Genomic DNA, 17,619 nt, shown 5'->3' on the forward strand with positions numbered 1-17,619 from the left:
CCCCTGGATAAAAGGGGTAACTTCTTTAGATTCTTTCTGAGCCACCTCTAAGCATGATCCATGTGTCTAGAAAGACGGGGAGGGGTAAGAGATGGAAAGGAACTGAAAGGGAGGAGCATTGTGCCTCGATTAGAGTGCAAAGGTGGCAATTAGCCTGGCAGCTCCTTTCCTTTCCAACTCATAGCCACGGGCAGGGAGGCATCACAAGCCCAATCCCACGGAGGTGGAAGGCAGATGGTGGGGGATTAGCATCTGAATGTGGGCATGCAGATCCAAGGGGGGGGTCGACTCTCTCACTCCTCCTGCTTCCCCACAGGGGACAGGTGAGCTGAGGAAACAAAAGCTCGGGAGTGACAAAATCAATAATTGGCGACCCATGGCGTGCAGACAAAGGAATCGGGAAAAGCTGGTGGCTTTAAACAGCAGTGATTTTGCAAGACAGACCACTAATTACAGAATAGTCATTGCTACAACTGGCTGCTCTTTATGTATTTCTGTTCATACAATACTGGGGAGTGGCCTGCAAATGTAACACAACACAAAACAAGCCTGTATTTACACTAGCAGGAGATGACAATCAGGCTTAATGCCTCTGTAGACATGACTGCAAGAGAGATAAGATCAGGACATCAGGATGCCAAGTGACACAGCTTTGAAGTTCATGTCTACAAATGTTGGACTCGTGCTACATAGTCAGAAAAACATACTGGTATCAACAAGGAGCTGCCCCTTTTTCTGCAGGTCCCCCATTGCTTCCAAAACCAATTATAAAAATAAATCCTCCAAACATGATTTTCCTGTGTCCGGTTTTCTTACACGGACACAGGAAATGTCTTTTACGCACAAGAAAAACAAAAACCAATGGTAGGAGCGAACCAGATATACTGCAGAATCTGCATTATTATGATCCATAAAGTCACAGCACAGCAGGATTTTAGCTCCTTGCTGTAGTAAAATGTTGGCTCCCAGACTTCTGACAGGCACTTGAGATGCAGAGGTAAACACAGAAGACAGGTTTGTTGTTCCTAAGAGACCAAGAAACTGAACTGATTTTGCAGAACAATCAATAAAACCTACAAAAAAGTGAATGTAAAAGTTTATAAGGAAAACGAGGTTAGAGTTGGTAAAGATGGATTCCAAGATATGTGACGAATATTACAAAGTGCATTAACGGTTTAAAGTTGAAAGTTTTATTGCTTTTTTAAATGGAATGAATTGAATTAGCATTTTTAATAAATTTTACCATTTGCTGTAGTGATGCTGAGACATAAACTACCAGCCATGGTTTTGAAATGTAACACCATGTCTCTGATTTTTGAATAAGCTCATCATTTCTCCATAACATGCCTACTACTAATCATAACTACTTGAGAACAGGGAATTCAAGCATGTCTACATTCATGTTATATATAGTAAAAAAAGCACACAGCCACATAAGAAGCTCTTCAGTTTATCACCAGCATTAAAAAGAGCCACAGTGGATGAGCGACATCCAGAAACACAAATCTCTCTTTTAAGCAAAAGAAAAAAAAAAAAACATTCTCAAAGCTTATTGTGTCACTGTGGTGGAGACTTTCCCTCCCCAGAGGCCATTCACAAACATCTGTTAATGCCCCCAAATAAAGCCAGTGCTCCTTTTTTTCTACCAGGATTTACGCTCGATGATTTAATGAGGTGACCTGAGGCAGTCGAGTCTCCCATCCCACTTCCATGAAACAGTACCTTGGGGGATACATGCCCTGCCGTACATCAACTCTGCCACTGAATCAACAAGCCTGGCTCCTCGAACGCTCTAACTGGCTGAAGGGGATTTAATTTAAAATGAAAAAACAAAAGAGCGATTTCCCATTTTATCTGACCACAGTGACCCTACAACACAGGAAAGAACAAGGTGAGGAAACAAGATGGAGAATAGTAAAGTGAAAAAGAGGGAATGCTGGATCCTCTTGCTACAGAGTGAGGCAGAGCCACTCAGAGGGTCTGCACACTGACAATCAAAAGCCTCATTCCTTTGAGGGGCCGGTTTCCATGGCAGGGGTTGCTGTGGTGAGGGAGGCCCTTGATGGTCCCATTGGGGCAGTAGGCACCGTCAACACAGACACTCCAGGCAGATTCTGAATGACAGGCCTAGTGCAGTGTGGTGGGAGGACACAAGAAGCATTTATACATAAAAATGGGAGATTTTCATTATGAATTGATCTGATTCTGACTAAATTCTCCTTGATTGATCCTTAAAAATGTGTCACATTTTCTGCAGGTAAAAATATTGAAATGCTTCTATGTTTATTACAGCTAATGCATTTCCTGTTTATTGGTTAACTGATGATGCAGCTCTAGTCAAATATAGTGTCCACACAGAACATATAGCAGGTGCAGCACGTTAACAGAGCAGCAGCAGCTCTGGTGCGAGATAAAGCAAAATTAACTAAATCTAAATAATCTGAAGCAATTACATGTTGAATTTGTTCTAACTAGATTTTGGCAAAGTTAGAACCCCAAACTACCATAATACTAGGGGTTTACTACCACTCTATCTCAGGCTACACTCAGAGACATTCAGTGGCGACCACAGTTAAAACCCTCTCTGGAAGTCGGCCAGGGGTCCACTGCAAACACTCAGCTGTTGTGTTCCTTCAGTCCAGTCCAGTTCAGTCCAACAGAACATGATGTACCACCACTGCATTCACACCCTCCATCTGTTTCTACGTTTCACACTGGTTTTACAGAGCTGCTGTGAGTGAAGTTCCTATGAACTGGAAGGGAAGGGGGGGGGGGTCTATTCACAATACAGCAGATGCACACAGGCACTGAGATGGACACTTAAGAACAGCCACATGTGAACAAAAGCATGCACACACTAACACAGTTAAGATGTTCTGGTTTAGTTTAGGAAGCTTCAGGCCCTGTGAAGCAATTTACCCTGAATCCGCGGAGGCTTATTTCCATGAGATTGCATTCCAGCATTCCTCCCTTAAACGACCAACTGAAAAACACACTCACATTGAGATGCAAATGAGAAAAAAGGTCATTAAAGCACAGAGAAACCAGATATAGATTCTGTATGTTCTGACAATACATGGACTTCAACAATGAGACTCATTCATTCCACCAGCACACTGCACCCAGTGTTTTAGCCCAAAACTGCAGACCAGTCCGCTGTTTGCAGAAGGATGTGGAGAAAACAATCGAGCTGCTTAGCTTGAACATCTGGAAATCATAAAGGTTCAGCGCTTCGTAGCTTAGTCTCTACGCTACGCTAACAGGAGCTCCCTGGTCCATTCAGTAAGAAGCTAAGGCTCACTGGCAGTTTCACCCCACCGCTGGCCCGTGTCACAGTCCAGAAACCATCAGACCAGCAGCCTCACATGTAACTACTCCAGCCTGCAGCGCTCAGGCTGCTATTAAGTCCTAAAATAGTTCTGGCTTCGATGGACAAGTCAAAAATAAGGGCTTTTTCACAAATCAAAAACTTTCAAGGAAACTAAATTGAACGTGTGTAGGAGATGTGAGGAAACAACATGATGTGACTTAATGAGACTATGCAAGAATGGGCTCATGGATTCCACTTATTCTGTACAGTTTCATCCAGCCAGCTGTCAACTGTAAGCTGGAATAATTTTTACACTCACATTTACATTTACGGTTGGTTGTCTGTCCATAAAACACAACTTAATTAAACATTTCTTTACACTTTTAACTGCTAAGCCAGTAAAATCCAACCAAGCTTCAACACTTTGATAAACCAGATGCAGGACCCAGGCTGCCTATAGCAACAGGCACCGCCATAATATAATCCAGAATACATCAACAGCCCAGTTGCCTGCATTCTTCTGTGCCAATTAGGGGTGTGAAACAAGTTAAAGCTGACTACATGTCATAACTCCGCTATGAACCAGACACATAAACATCCTGTAATAGTTCTGTGTGAACATACCACATATGTTCTGCTTGGAATATGTTGGTTGGCACTTGTCCACACAAATTGATCTAAATACAGAAGGCTTTTGAGAGGAGGGAAACGAGTTTGCAGCACATGGATCAACACGGAGTGGATTTGTTGTACTCAAGCCAAGTCAACCTGTCCAAACTCTGGTAGGCGGCTCAGAAATAAACTCCATTCCTACTCACTGCCGGTCTTGTTTAGCCTCTTACGTACAACCTGTCATTATCACACTGAGCTCATGGTTACAACACAAGATCAAAAGTGAGACTGATGCCAGTTTCTGAGGGAGTTTGGTGCTGAATGTAAGAATGCCCTGCATGAGTGTCCTCTCTATCGGGGGGCATCCATGAGGAATGAAATGCGACACTAGCTGTCAGGACTTGTTTGGAAGACTGGCTGTTAGTCAGCCATCGGGGCCGGGTACAAGGGTAGAAAGGGTGGATGAACTGTTAGACTGTCCTGTACTGAGGAGGTCACAGGGTGGATCTGAGCACCACATAAATACATAATGATAAGTTTTATCACAATCAATAAACTCAACAAAGGTGTGTCCTCAACAAACGTTAAGAATCTGTACTCCTGTACACAAGTATTTGTTTTCACCACTGTACTGATTAAATCTGCATCTCAGATTGTAGATGCTGCTTGAATGTGATGTGTTACCCAAGAACAACACAAGCTGTTAGATAGCACTCGTGCCAAACATATCATGGAAGATAAAGGTTTGTTTACAAGGCATGAATGCATTTCCTCCCCTTGAGCAAGACGTCGCCACATTATTGAATACAATTTTTGGTCGGTAAAACATAAGAAGGACGGTGTGTATGTGTGGATCTTGTCCTTTTGCAGGTCAGTGGGCTGTTTGCCTTCTCTGACGTATGTGAATTAGATTAGGTCCCTCTAACAGTCAAGACTTAATCACGTCCTAAAGCACAGTTCTGCCAGCTCCCATTAGACACCTGTAGAGCAGAAAGCCTCAGACAGGAAGAGCAGCAGGGGACAAAGACGCATACCGAGTCCTCAAACACCTGTGACTATGGCACTCTGTAGGACTGTGTTCGCCGGTTTCAAACCAGAACACACATACACAAAAGATTGATATCATCATTTAACTACATTGCAAACACATCATGGCGCTTATTAAATCAAAACAAGCAGAGCAAACATTGTAATACAATTCCTTCCCATTAGAAAAGACCAGCTAAGATGGCGTGTCTTAATTTCAGTGGAGCACAGAGTGGGTCTGTGGTTTTGGGACTTTGACAGTGCACCTAACCAGAATTGACGTTGGGAAATATACTTAACATTCCCGCGTGGTCCAGGGAGGTGGATTGGGTTTCCCAGTGGTTGGAAAAGTGGCACACACACTCATAACTCACACGAACAGGAAAAGTACACTAGTATCAATAAATCGGAGTCTTCTTTATGCGAGTAAACACGCAGATGCAAACCCAACCTGTTGTGCCGTGATTAAGGTCATTTCAATTACTCCATCAGTGATTAGACTCAGCCCAATCTGGCCTGATGGAGGCTTGTCCTTACAAGAGAATTAGGTGAAACCTGATACACATCTTGACTGTTCCACTAATGCACTTTGTCATCCTTTATGTGCCTCCCACCCCCCAACAAGTGAAAGGAATTAATGTTTCCAGTTCGTGCCTTACTGGTAAACAACCACAAATTACAGATGAATTATGTATGGAAACACTGTAAAAGCAGTTATACGTAAACAATATGTGCTGTATATAAAGCACTTAACAATCAAGCTCCATCTTATCTTAAAGACCTCATAGTTCCATATTTTCCCAGCAGATTTGTCTGAAGGTTTTCTTTTCTCTCTCTTATTTCCACTCATCTCAACCCGTCGAGGCAGATGGCCGCCCACCCTGAGCCTGGTTCTGCTGGAAGTTTCTTCCTCTAAAGGGAGTTTTTCCTCTCCTCTGTCTCCTGGTGCTGCTCAGTGGGGTTGTTGTATACAGTTGTATTCAGTGAGGTCTTAAACCTTAAACACTGTAAAGGGGCCTTGACGTAACTTCTGGGTTAGGGCTCTGAGTCAGTGTTCATTTATTGCACCTAATCTATGATGCATTTTAAGTCTCAAGTTACAGCGAGAAGACGCTGAATCAGCACAGACATGAGCTGAAAGGTCAATTAGGGTAAAAAGCCTCCAGGACATGTTGACCATGGACTTTCAATCCAACATCATCAGCATATCGCGCCATTTTCATTACTGGAGTGCAGTTCCATGTTTTACATTAAATCCTTTTCTACATGCAGACGTGGTAAATCTACAGTTCCTGTTTCTACTCAGCATGTGGGAGCTGAGGTGGCACTGAAAGGTTGGTTGGTTTGGAGCAGATCCATGCTTAATGGAAGTCTGGACATTTCCAGATCATTATCCACATCTGAAAAAATAGACACATTACAACCCATGAGGGCAGGACTTCCATTACAGGCACCAGATATGGAAACCCAGGGTATAAGATTAGGTGTCTCACAGCTGTCATTAAATAAGATTAATCCATGTCACTCACATGTGAGGTTTTTACTAAACTAGATGAAGAGAATGCTGCAACCATGCAACCTTTTGCTGATGCAAGGTGGTAATGCCTGCAAGGGTGCGTGGCTTTGACAGAGAAGGTGCCAGAGAACAAGCCGGGCTACTCCCTCATCCACAGCAACCAACCTTACAACGTACAAACTGAGAATATCACGATTTGAACAACCTGCAGGTATATTCATTAAAGCATCAGCCTTTCCGCGTAGGTGAGTGTGCTGTGCTGCAGGGGAGGGCTGGGAGCCGCGCCGGTTTCAGCACCATACAGGCGTGGACCAGAACAAAAGGCGCAGCGGCGGAGAGCGGCGCACCAGGACGCAGCGAGACAGCGACTCTTTCACACCTTTTCCACATGATTAATCCACGAATTCTAATCTCAAATCTTCACTGAAAAAAACACCTGAAGTCAAAATCCCTCCTGTCGAGATTCCAATACATCAAACTGATGTAAATCTATTTAATTCAAACACATATCTGCACATCACACCATAACGCATCAAACACAGCAGCTGAGGATTAGTGGCCAACACCAACACACAGTCTGACTTCTTTAGAAACTTTCACAGCTCCACTGTGACATTACATTTCAACAATGCAAATAAAAGCAATTACAAATTCTAATTTCCCCAGTAAATGATGAACCGACTGCTTTAGTTCTTACCTGGAGGTTCAGGATGCTGTGCGGCACTACTGCCCTGGTGTGTGTGTGTGTGTGTGTGTGTGTGAGGGCTTCAGAGCTGTGGTGACAATGAGAGCGGTACGGGGCCTGTGGTCCCTCCCAGCCCAAATTAAGCTACCGTAAATGCAGATCCATACGCGCAAGGGGATTATGTGGCTGCAATATGCATGAAGGGGACCCCCTGGTTGGGACTATATGGCATTTTTGCAGCATCGTTTAATAGAATTATGCAATAGACACATGCACATAGAAAAACACAGTGAATAATGTACAAGGACATGGTACCACACGGAAAACCAGGCAGGTACCAGGTGCAGAGTGAAATGTCAAGTCATTGTTAAAGGGGTTTTACATCCCAACACCATAATTGGCTGCTTCACTGGAAGGGGGAGCTCCCTGTCCGCAGAGCCGAAGCGCCGGGGTGTGGCTGTTGCTGAGGAAAGATGGAGAAGTGGGACGAAGGGATGAGGAGGGGAGGGTGGAGTGGTTAACGTGGACGAGATGCTGACGAGAGAGAGGGAAGCAAGAGGAGAGAGAGAGGGAGAGAGAGGGGATGAAGATGCATGAGCGAGCAGTAGCTGCACTTTCGTCCCCCCCAGGTGAGGCGTGGTGGGGAGACTGTCTGGTGCATTTCTCTCTCCTCACAGGTCCAGATGTGCACTTACACACACTTCTTCTTTTACCACATCTACACGTTTGGTACGTTATAAATCAAAATGTTATGTGCAAGATAATAAAATGGTTATCGTCTCATCGCCCAGTCACATTCAACAGTCTGCTGGATCTGCTGCAATGTCATCAGACAGAAACCTGCTCAGGTCGCTCTTCTCCAGCAGCTGTTGACGTCTACTGCCATCTACTGGCAGACATGGGAGCGCACAGGAGAGCTGATGCTATTCTGGAGCATTAAATGATTTTACTGCTGCAGGCTCCTCAAACACATCCTGAAATTAACAGGAGAGGTGACAGGTGAAGCAATACAGGAACAGACAATGACACTGGAGTTTGAATATTATTCAAATGTGCAGAAACGGTTTTATTTTTCACTGGCTGCTGAATGATAGTACATGGTTATTTCATAAAAGGCACAGTAAAACTGCATGAAACCACTGTCAGTGCTGACAAACAGGCACGTAGATCTATAAAGTAAATGAATCATCATCTCTAACTGCATCTGCACGCTGTACAATTAAACTATGGAAAGAACGTGCTCCTCAGCTAGAATCAATCATTTCTTAAACATTTTGATTGTGACAATGTGTGAACACTGTTCAGCTGTGCTGCCTGAAACTTTACTCATGATTGATGCTTTCAGCTCAATGACCATTAGTTAGCTGCCACCAAACAACAACATGACGATGAGGTCAGTGTCGAGCTGGTAAATACAGTAGCTAAGCAGCTAAAGAACCAGAGACACTGAACATGTAAAAGCCCCCAAACTATTGTACACAATATTTACATAGAGCTGTGTCTCAGTTTGGTGTTTGCTAATGTGACGTAGCTTGAGGCACCATTCTAACACCATACATTTAACCATGATTAAACTACATCGTGCACTGATCACATTCATATTTGTGACCACATCGTCACGTATCACCCTCCCTTCCCTGGTGATTCTCCTACTCCATCACAACTCTCACTTCTGGCTCACAATGGTGCGGGCAATAAGCTCTTTCATGATCTCGTTGGTGCCTCCGTAGATGGGCTGAACGCGGGAGTCCACAAACGCTCTGAGAAGACAGAGAGACAAGTTCAAACAACGTGAAATTCCTCTCCACTGTCTGTAAGACTGTACGTAACACTTACTTGGCAATGGGGTATTCCCACATGTAGCCCCAGCCTCCGTGGAGCTGCAGGCACTGAGTGGCCACCTTGTTCTGCAGGTCAGACGCCCTAGAGAAAGGACATTAGCACATGTTAGTGATGATGGCAAAGACTAGTGTTGAGAAGCTGGTGGGAAATACAAAAACACATTGTCACCAAAACTTGGCCATCGAAGCTGTGGAGGCATCCAGGCGTTTCTCAGCATGGAGCTGAATGCAGTTATCAAGGAATGCTCTGCCCACACAGATATCAGTCTTCAGCTCTGCCAGCTTGTGCTGCACAGTCTGTAGGGCAAAATTACACACACTGCTATTTAATCTTCCAAAAAATATATCAGACTCTGCAACGTGTAAGGCCGTGTTAAACAGACCTGTAGGTGAGCGACCGTTTTGCCGAAAGCTTTCCTCTGCAACACATAGTTCCTGGTCTCCTCGAACATGAACTCACAGCCTGCTATGGCCATGTCAGCAATCACCAGACGCTCCTGTTCCAAAAGAAATGAGATGATTTAAACACTTTAAACCCCTTTGTGTTAACAGAGTAATCTGTTAATGGCCTTTTAGTGTCTGAGTTCAACGTGTTCTTTGAACCTGTGGCAGTTCGCTCATCAGGTAGTAGAAACCCTTGTTGAGTTCTCCCAGGAGCGCGCTAGCTGGGAGCCGCACGTCCTCAAAAAACAGCTCAGCTGTGTCCTTAGAAAGAGGAAAACCACAGGATGAGTGCAACTTTTCTTTGTGCTCTGTTGGGATGGTAGAAAACTGGTATAAAGGCTAATTCAGGTACCTGGGCCTTCAGACCTATCTTGTCCAGCTTGCGTCCTTTCTGGAACCCCTTCATGCCGTCCTCCACCAGGAACAGACTGATGCCATGTGCGGCTGTTTTCGCCTCGCGGTTGGTCACTGCCACCACCACCACCAGGTCGGCCATCCAACCGTTTGTGATAAACACCTGGAAAGTTGAGAGGGAAAAAGGAAACAAAGAGCTCAAGCTGATGCTGAGACGCAGTGTCACGTTTCCGCTTTAATGACTCGTCACCTTGCTGCCGTTGAGGATCCAGTCGCTGCCGTCCCTCTTGGCGTTCGTCTTCACACCTTGGAGATCACTGAAACGATAAAGGGGATGAGTCGCTAAAGCTGCACGGCAGCAGATGAACATGCTGCTTTCTTTATTGGTCCTGACCTGCCTGCTCCTGGTTCTGTCATAGCAATAGCAGAGATGCATTTCCCAGCAGCCATGTTGGGGACGAAGCGTTCAATCTGCTCCTTGCTGCCGTAGTTGACGATGTAGGGCATGACGATGTCCGAGTGCAAAGCGAATCCTGGGCCTGTGCAGTTGGAGTACATTCTGGAGGACACCAGCGAAATGCCATCCTAAATGTCTGCCGTTTTTTAAAATCACATATCACATAATGCGTTTTAAACTTAAGCAACTCACTGCTCCTCCCACACGACAGCCGCAGAAAACACGTCTCCTCCCACACCACCGCGCTCCTCTGGTATCATCAGTCCCAGCAGGCCTTGCTCACCAGCCTTCTCCCACAGTTCCCTACTTACCTGTCCAGCCTTCTCCCACCTGGAACAGGGGAAAGGTAAATGTGGTGAGACCTGTGCAGCCTTTCAGTCTCTCTGTGATCAATTTTACTCCTCTCTATTTGGGTTTCTTAATATTCTCCTGTTACGTTACAACTCTTTCTAACAGTCGCTTCCCACACAGACTCTGGGTCAGGAGCCCCCTTCAGCGATCCATCCACGCGTCCACCTACTCATTGTGATGTGGAACCACTTCCTCTTGAAAGAAGCGGCGCACGTTTTGCCTGAAGAGATCGTGGTCCTCGTTGAAGATCCGCCGGGTACCGATGTCGATCAGGGTTTTGGCGCTGGAGGTCTCGAGACGGGTCGAGTGGACGGGCTGCCCGTGCTGCTGGGTCTGGCTGTGCTGCAGTCTGGGAAGGATTCAGAGAAATACAACCAATCGCATTATTGATACTGAAGTCTCTGAACAAACAAACCAACAAAGATATTGGTGGATAGTGAAGCTTTTAACATTTAATCCAACCTGAACCAAACATTAAATGCTGATTTAATCAAAGAATCCAGTTCAACTGTGTCAATTTGTCAAAGCAATAGTAAAATTGTGGATCTGTAGGTTGAGAAGTCCGTACTGAGTAACAGCCTAATCAATGCTCGCAGCCACAAACCCTGATGAGATGATGTCACAGTGTTGTTATTGACACATGTGATATAATAACCAAACAAACGACAAAGTCACATGTCAGCAAAGCTTGACTTGTCCAGAGGTCATAGATAAACCAAATAAACTAAAAACAATTCACGGGAAACGTGAGGCCAGGTGAGAGAACTGCACCAGGTAAATAAAGAAAAACAAATAATAATTATAATAATAATAAACAGCAACAAGTATCACTACCTGACAAACTCAGGTTCCCAACATTCACACTAGAGCCAAATATTTTTGGCAGATAAGCACAACACAGACTTTAATCACTATTCAAAAACAAATGGAGCTGAACTATTAGAAAACTGCTGAGGTGCTGATTTAATTACTGCAGGTGAGTGTGATCACTCACAAATGATCTGGTAAAAAAAACTTTAATTATTTACATTGACTATGCTGTAGTTAGAAATATTATTTTCAGCATAATGGTTTTAGAAAATAAAGGCCAAATAAATAATGAAGGAAGTGTGTCAAAGGTCACTGTGAACTGGTTTCATCCCTTTAAGTTGCACGTCACATTGAAGATGTTTATCGCACAAACCACAAACATTGCATTTATTCAAACGGTATATTTTACCTTGCAGGTGCCGCAGACAGCAGCTGTCCGCGTAGTAAAACATTTCTCAGCCCAGAAAAACCAGATTTAAGAACTTTAGGAGGCAACATGATCGAAACGAAACGAGACGAGCAACAGAGCAACGAGCAAGCAAAAAAGATCGTCTGATGTAAAGATGGTTCACCTTTATATTTATACGTAGTCTAAAAGAATCCGGAAGTTTGTTTCTATCTTTAGCACAACAACAACAATACTTTTTATTTTGATGTAGCTCAAATAAACACAACATGTGACCGCTGGTGTAGTTCATCTAGTTTTATAAACCTTATTATGAAAGGCTAAAGATATTTATATATTTACACACAAAAGTGCAGCAGAGTGAGACCTCTTACTTCTCCCTTCTCTTAGTGCAGAAATTTCTTCTTCTACTAAAGATATTAGGGTCATTCTGGCTCAACTCTGCCACCTATTGACCAAAAACCCTTTACAGAAAATATGGAAATGATTTAATAATATTTAAGTTGTATTTTATTGAGAATAAATAGGAGTTGTTGTTTTTTTTATCTTATCGTAATAAAACATTAAATGAAAACAAAAAGGAAAACATGTATATGAACTCATATGACCAATCTTAAAGTGTGCATGTGTCCTCGTTACACCAGGAGGGGTCAGACTCTTTTAAGGTTCAAACTCAACATGTCTGATCCAGGTTGCAAAGGTTTTGTGTGAGGTATTCCTGCTTTCTGCTCTGCTCTGCTATGTTTAAGAGCTTAAAAATGATGCTTTAAATAAATACATATATTCTTTTTGCAGTAACAACTTTATTTATGCATTAAATATAAAACAAAAAGGCTGTTTCCTTTCAGAGTTGCTGTCTTTGTGTCATTTTCATAAACAGGAGACTTTATTTGTGGCATCACCTGTATAGGATGCATGATATTTCCATTATGCCAATCTTATAGATAACGGATTAAAAAAAGCCAATTGAACAATAAGGCACAGAATGTAGCAGTGAAGGATCCAGTTTTATTCTTTTCTTTCTGTCTTTTTATTTAATAATCTTCATGGACTAATTTTCCAGTTTTTAACTTTTCATTTGCTATTTCATCGGTTACATATCTTTGACGTCTACAGTGTTTTGTTACCGGTCATCTGGAAGTGTACGTGGACAATGAAAGATCAAGAATCAACCGAGATGGGATGTACGTTGGAAAAGTTTATTCTGACATGAACAGAGTGAAAATAAATAAAACTTTTCAGGGAGGTGGGAGACTTTTGGCGGTCAATCCACAACCATTCTCCAGCACCTTTGGCTTTGCTGGGCCAGTGATTGCGTGACTGAATGAGGTGGCGGTGGGAAGGGAGGGATCTACCCTCACTTGATGAGTGGTCACCCCTTCTCCCCCGTTCCTCACCCCATGCGGCGAGTGGAGACACGCCCCGGGGGGGAGTAGAGGCCAAGTGATAGGGGTCTACAATGGAGAGGCGATGTCCCGATAGAGGAGGGCGTGAGACGAAATGCAAAGGAAAACAAAATAAACAACAAGATGGGTTTGCTTCAACATCCCTTGTACATAGTCCTTGTCTTTCCTTGGTTGGTCTTTGAAACAGTGTAGATGTCCTGAACACCGTAGGCTGTCTGTAGGCGAGCTACAGTTCCTTCAGCACTCCTACTGCTGGCCTCTTACACAGACATGATGTGCTTGACGAAAGCTGCAGAGACGACAACGAACACGTTCAAATGTTTGTCTTTCTATATTTGTCAAAAGTCAAAAACGGGAAGACGAGGCATGCTGGGAAATGAAGACCTTACCCTCATAGTGCACACTGCCGTTCTCGTCCTCCTGGCCAGCCATAAGGGCATCGATCTCAGGCTCACTCATCTTCTCTCCTGCAGTCGCAGAAAGATCCATGTCAGGATTTCACCCGCTGTACGTGCAAAGCAAACTATATTTGTGTGCTTCTATATTTGGAGACGGCGACTCGACACTCACCCAGGGTGGACAGCACAATGCGCAGCTCAGCGCCCATGACTGTGCCGTTGCCCTCCTTGTCGAAGACGCGCAGACCCTCAACGTAGTCGTCGTAGGTACCCTTGGGGAGGGCGTCGACCTGCTTCAGCATGGGCAGGAAAGCGTCGAAGTTGAGCCTCTTGTTGGCCATGTCTGTTGAGTTACACACATCACACATTACAACACAAACTTTGATCTGTTTGTGGTCACGGACAGTTGGAGGCGATGCATTAGTTTTAGCTTCTAGTAAAGAAATGTCTCATTCATCATCAAGTGAAAAACGCCTTTTATTTATTTTTAGGCTTTGTCTGGTTCTTGTCTGCATGCTGTGGGCGTCTTACCATCGGCGGATGGGTTGCCCAGAATCTTCTGAACGTCCTTGTTGGTGGGGTTCTGGCCCAGAGCGCGCATGATGTCAGCCACCTGGTTGTAGGCCACCTGGCTGTCACCAACTCTGTCAAAGAGACCAAAAGCCTCCTTGAAGTCTGGTCAGGGGAGAGAAGAGAGTCAAGAGAGAAGTTTAAGTCACAAAGTACCGACACAAAGAACAAAAAAAATACACGATTCTGAACTTCAGTTAAGCTCTATCAAAGGCTGAACACTCATGGAAGCATGAAGGCAGTTTGGACTTGAATCAAATGGCAAATAGTAAAAGAAGAATTCATTAAGAATCCTCTTTACACTGCCATCAAATCAATGCTCGTACTGTTCTTCTTTTGGTGCCCACTGGCTCCATCCCCTTTAACTTTTCTATTCTTTTCATTACAGGGCTCTAGCAGCTATGTGGTGCTAGGCCGAGTTGGAAGACTAAAGGCAGCAAAAGCTGCATACTTCCGTCATTGTTCTCAGCTAATTGGGAGCGACAGCTGTATCCAAGCTGAGACGGGGAAGGTACCAGCTGCGGCCTGGGCAAAGGTCGTCTATTTGTATGAACCCTACCAGGAAGTCGGATCAAAGTGACTTTTTAACAGATTAATGCTCTTATGTGGTTTCTGATAGCAGCAGCAGGAACAGCTGGACCTGCCATTCTCCACCCCCTCCTCCACTCATGCCTGCACTTGCATTTGGGAGGCATTTCCAGTGACATCGGGGGCAAACTGATACACCCTGACAGAGTGACCCAAGCCATATAGAGGCATGGCCCCCGTGGCCCTGCTCAAGTTAAACATAAGAATGCTGAGTGCAGTGTAATGAACACCACTGGCAGCCAACCACACAGTAGACATGTACAGTAGTATAAATGTACAAGAATGTGCAGAAGAGGCACTTTTTCCTTTTTGGGTGCAAAATTGAAAGCCTGTATGGATTAAGGAACTTGACAGGAAGCACTTTTAAGCTTTGCCCTGCAACTTGGAAATGTGCAATCAGGATGTTCTGACAGACATAGTGACAAAAATACAAGCTAACTCATTTACAGATCCACATCACGTATTGGGAAGGTTTATGAAGGGCAACGCTTTCAGCACTGAACAACGGGCTCAGGGGGACAGTGCCAGACGATCACAGTTTGGATTCCTAGTGTAAGAAGATGCCATTGGGCCTGCATCTTAGAACCTGCTCTCTGGATTAACACCTCTGACTCTGACTTAGCAGACAAAGCAACTGCAGGTCAGCTTAGAATAGACATTTCCCAAATCATCCTCGACAACTGGACAAGTCTGTGGAATGGCATGCCATATAGCGGTCATCCTTTCTTCCAACGTTTAGCACCGAGTCTAGATTTAAGGTTCAGTTGAACCAGTCTGCAGCTTCTCTGGTTTGTTTAGTTTGATAATTGCTGGTAATGCCACCATGCACGATGATGAGAGAGTAGGACTCTCACGTGTCAGGTTATTTGTAAGGGATGACTTGATGATGAATTTTACAGTTTGTTCACTTACCCTCAATCTGATCCGCTGTGAACTCGGTCTGTCACATAAAAATAACACAAAAACGCACAAATACACAAACAGAGGGGTATAATTAGAAATGCATGAACACAGAGGGATGAATAATAATAACAATAACAATAATAATAATAATAATAATAGAGTGTAAAAATAGCACAGACAAAATACAGCTTATGCACAATTACTAATGATACTCAGATTTATTCCCATTAACTGTGTAAAACTGAATTTAGTGATAGAGGGTGAAATTAATGACATGTTCCTTGTATTTTGGATTTATTTCAAGGCAGTGGTCCTGAGCGCATAATAACAATCTCAGCCTTGAAATCCTCTGGGAATTTAACTTTGTTAAGTATCAAAAAGGCCAGTCAGTCCCTAGCACAATTTCAGTGAGGCCAATAAAGTCCCAATTCTGGGCTTGTTTTGGAAAGATGGTATCCAAACACATGTCACCAAGTTTCGCCCCTGGTTTGAAGAAAAAGTAACTCCAACGGTAGCGCACCACCTGAAACGTCCAAAACACAATTTTGTACACACCATTTTTGGAGAGTAGGAGCTGCTAGAGCGGAAAGAAAGGAGATGAGAAGCCGAAGTCCCAAGACAGACTGGTCCTGAGCCATGGTCAAAGCCCCCTCTTATTTAACCCAGGCATGTGATGTCACGAATGCTCATAGGGCGGATCAGATGACACGCTGGAACATCTTTAACTTTCTTAGGGCAAACGGAAAGGAGAGCTGTGCATCCTCAGAGCAGTGGGAGTAGGCCTTTAGAAGGGGACAGGGCTATTTTTAGGAAGCAAAAGAACTGTGTCAAGACTCTGCGTCTCAAGATTTGTAACAGTTTATAAACTTATTTTTAGTAAGAGTCTTTATATCTTTATATCGGCTTCACATTAAAAGTCATCTGTCTGGAGGAGACGTGCAGTTGATACTTGTGTAGGTGAAAATGCAGAAAACTCAGCTGCTTAGTGGCGAACTTCAGGAAGGCTCCAAGCCCAGAGAGTTCATTTACAAGGTGGTATTTTTAAACGTCGACTGCTCCTCCTCTTATGGTTAAATAACAGCTGAGCAAAAAAAACCATCTAAAATTACGATTCAATTCAGTCAGGTTTAGGAAAAGTTAACTTTTAGCGTTGCACGTGGTGGTTAACTTAACGACTGAAACTGATTTACTCTATGAGGTTTATGGACATTACTGTCGAATGGATCTGTCCTGAAAAGCAGAGCAGATTATCAGTAAGCATGTATGCAGATATAAATAAAATACATTTACGATACATATAGAAGAACTTACAAGTTTACAACTTGATATGACTCCTGGGCGTTACGTGTGAGCATCTGAATAAAAATACAATAGTGTGAAAATCTGGTTTTGAGGTTATAAAAAGATCAATAAGTGTAAAGGTACCACTTCCTAATCTGCAGCGCAGAGCTGCTTCACTAACACTTCCACCTCCACAGCGCTCTCCATGGTGCTGATGACAATATCAGAAGCAGCCTTAAGTAAACTAACGTTTGCTATTAAAGGGAGAGAACGGGTGATGGATTCTGACTTAGTACTAAAGTACTAACACATGAATTCAAACCTGATCACATTTGGTTTAACCTGCATGACTTAAACTGCAGATGCTGGAGGATCTTACCTGATTTTTGTTGAAACTCAACCTCATTGTTTCCCCACTGTATCACATGAATGAAAATTACTGACTGGCTGTAAGTGGCTGCATGTTTTTGTTAAAAGACGTTTTGTCTTCTCCAACAGTAGAACCAGAACTAGGTTCACTCATCAGCTGGGACTTGTGGGGCGATTATCAGGTCAGAGAAACACAGTCAATATCAATATACTTTACTTTCCAGAGCTAGAAAACACTGTATTCTGTATTTGCTTCAGAATTTCATGACCAGAGGAAACTGGAAGAAATCAA

At 43.7% G+C, this 17,619-nt stretch overlaps 3 protein-coding genes across 3 annotated transcripts in view; all 3 read right to left on the reverse strand.

The window, feature by feature from the left end:
- LOC113164054 (microtubule-associated protein 2-like) overlaps nucleotides 1-7,274 on the reverse strand; it is a 51,690-nt gene extending 44,416 nt beyond the window's left edge. The window contains exon 1 of the mRNA XM_026363155.1: nucleotides 7,162-7,274. The gene's annotated coding sequence lies outside the window, so the exon portion shown is untranslated. The remainder of the gene's footprint in view (nucleotides 1-7,161) is intronic.
- Nucleotides 7,275-8,183: 909 nt separating this feature from the next.
- acadl (acyl-CoA dehydrogenase long chain) lies at nucleotides 8,184-11,951 on the reverse strand. The gene is made up of 11 exons (XM_026363157.1): nucleotides 11,816-11,951; nucleotides 10,766-10,945; nucleotides 10,438-10,575; nucleotides 10,183-10,347; nucleotides 10,039-10,105; nucleotides 9,787-9,951; nucleotides 9,594-9,695; nucleotides 9,374-9,487; nucleotides 9,160-9,287; nucleotides 8,986-9,072; nucleotides 8,184-8,909 (listed from the first exon to the last, which is right to left on the reverse strand). The coding sequence occupies exons 1-11, from the start codon at nucleotides 11,902-11,904 to the stop codon at nucleotides 8,816-8,818; spliced, it is 1,329 nt and encodes a 442-aa protein (XP_026218942.1). The 5' UTR covers nucleotides 11,905-11,951; the 3' UTR covers nucleotides 8,184-8,815.
- A 1,039-nt stretch (nucleotides 11,952-12,990) lies between these two features.
- Nucleotides 12,991-16,470, reverse strand: mylz3 (myosin, light polypeptide 3, skeletal muscle). The gene is made up of 6 exons (XM_026363158.1): nucleotides 16,233-16,470; nucleotides 15,687-15,714; nucleotides 14,148-14,291; nucleotides 13,789-13,959; nucleotides 13,608-13,685; nucleotides 12,991-13,507 (listed from the first exon to the last, which is right to left on the reverse strand). The coding sequence occupies exons 1-6, from the start codon at nucleotides 16,233-16,235 to the stop codon at nucleotides 13,479-13,481; spliced, it is 453 nt and encodes a 150-aa protein (XP_026218943.1). The 5' UTR covers nucleotides 16,236-16,470; the 3' UTR covers nucleotides 12,991-13,478.
- Between the last annotated feature and the right edge of the window lie 1,149 nt (nucleotides 16,471-17,619).

The sequence above is a fragment of the Anabas testudineus genome, chromosome 2, assembly GCF_900324465.2.
Source record: "Anabas testudineus chromosome 2, fAnaTes1.2, whole genome shotgun sequence".
Classification (NCBI taxonomy): domain Eukaryota; kingdom Metazoa; phylum Chordata; class Actinopteri; order Anabantiformes; family Anabantidae; genus Anabas; species Anabas testudineus.

Coding starts and splice junctions, on each gene's coding strand:
- acadl (XM_026363157.1), bottom strand. CDS start 11,904: ATGTTGCCTCCTAAAGTTCTTAAATCTGGTTTTTCTGGGCTGAGAAAT. Junction 10,348..10,437: donor GCTGTCGTGTGGGAGGAGCA/GTGAGTTGCTTA, acceptor GGTGTCCTCCAG/AATGTACTCCAACTGCACAG. Junction 9,488..9,593: donor TGATGAGCGAACTGCCACAG/GTTCAAAGAACA, acceptor CTTTTGGAACAG/GAGCGTCTGGTGATTGCTGA.
- mylz3 (XM_026363158.1), bottom strand. Junction 14,292..15,686: donor CACAGCGGATCAGATTGAGG/GTAAGTGAACAA, acceptor TCCCCTGACCAG/ACTTCAAGGAGGCTTTTGGT. Junction 13,960..14,147: donor GGGCAACCCATCCGCCGATG/GTAAGACGCCCA, acceptor GTAACTCAACAG/ACATGGCCAACAAGAGGCTC.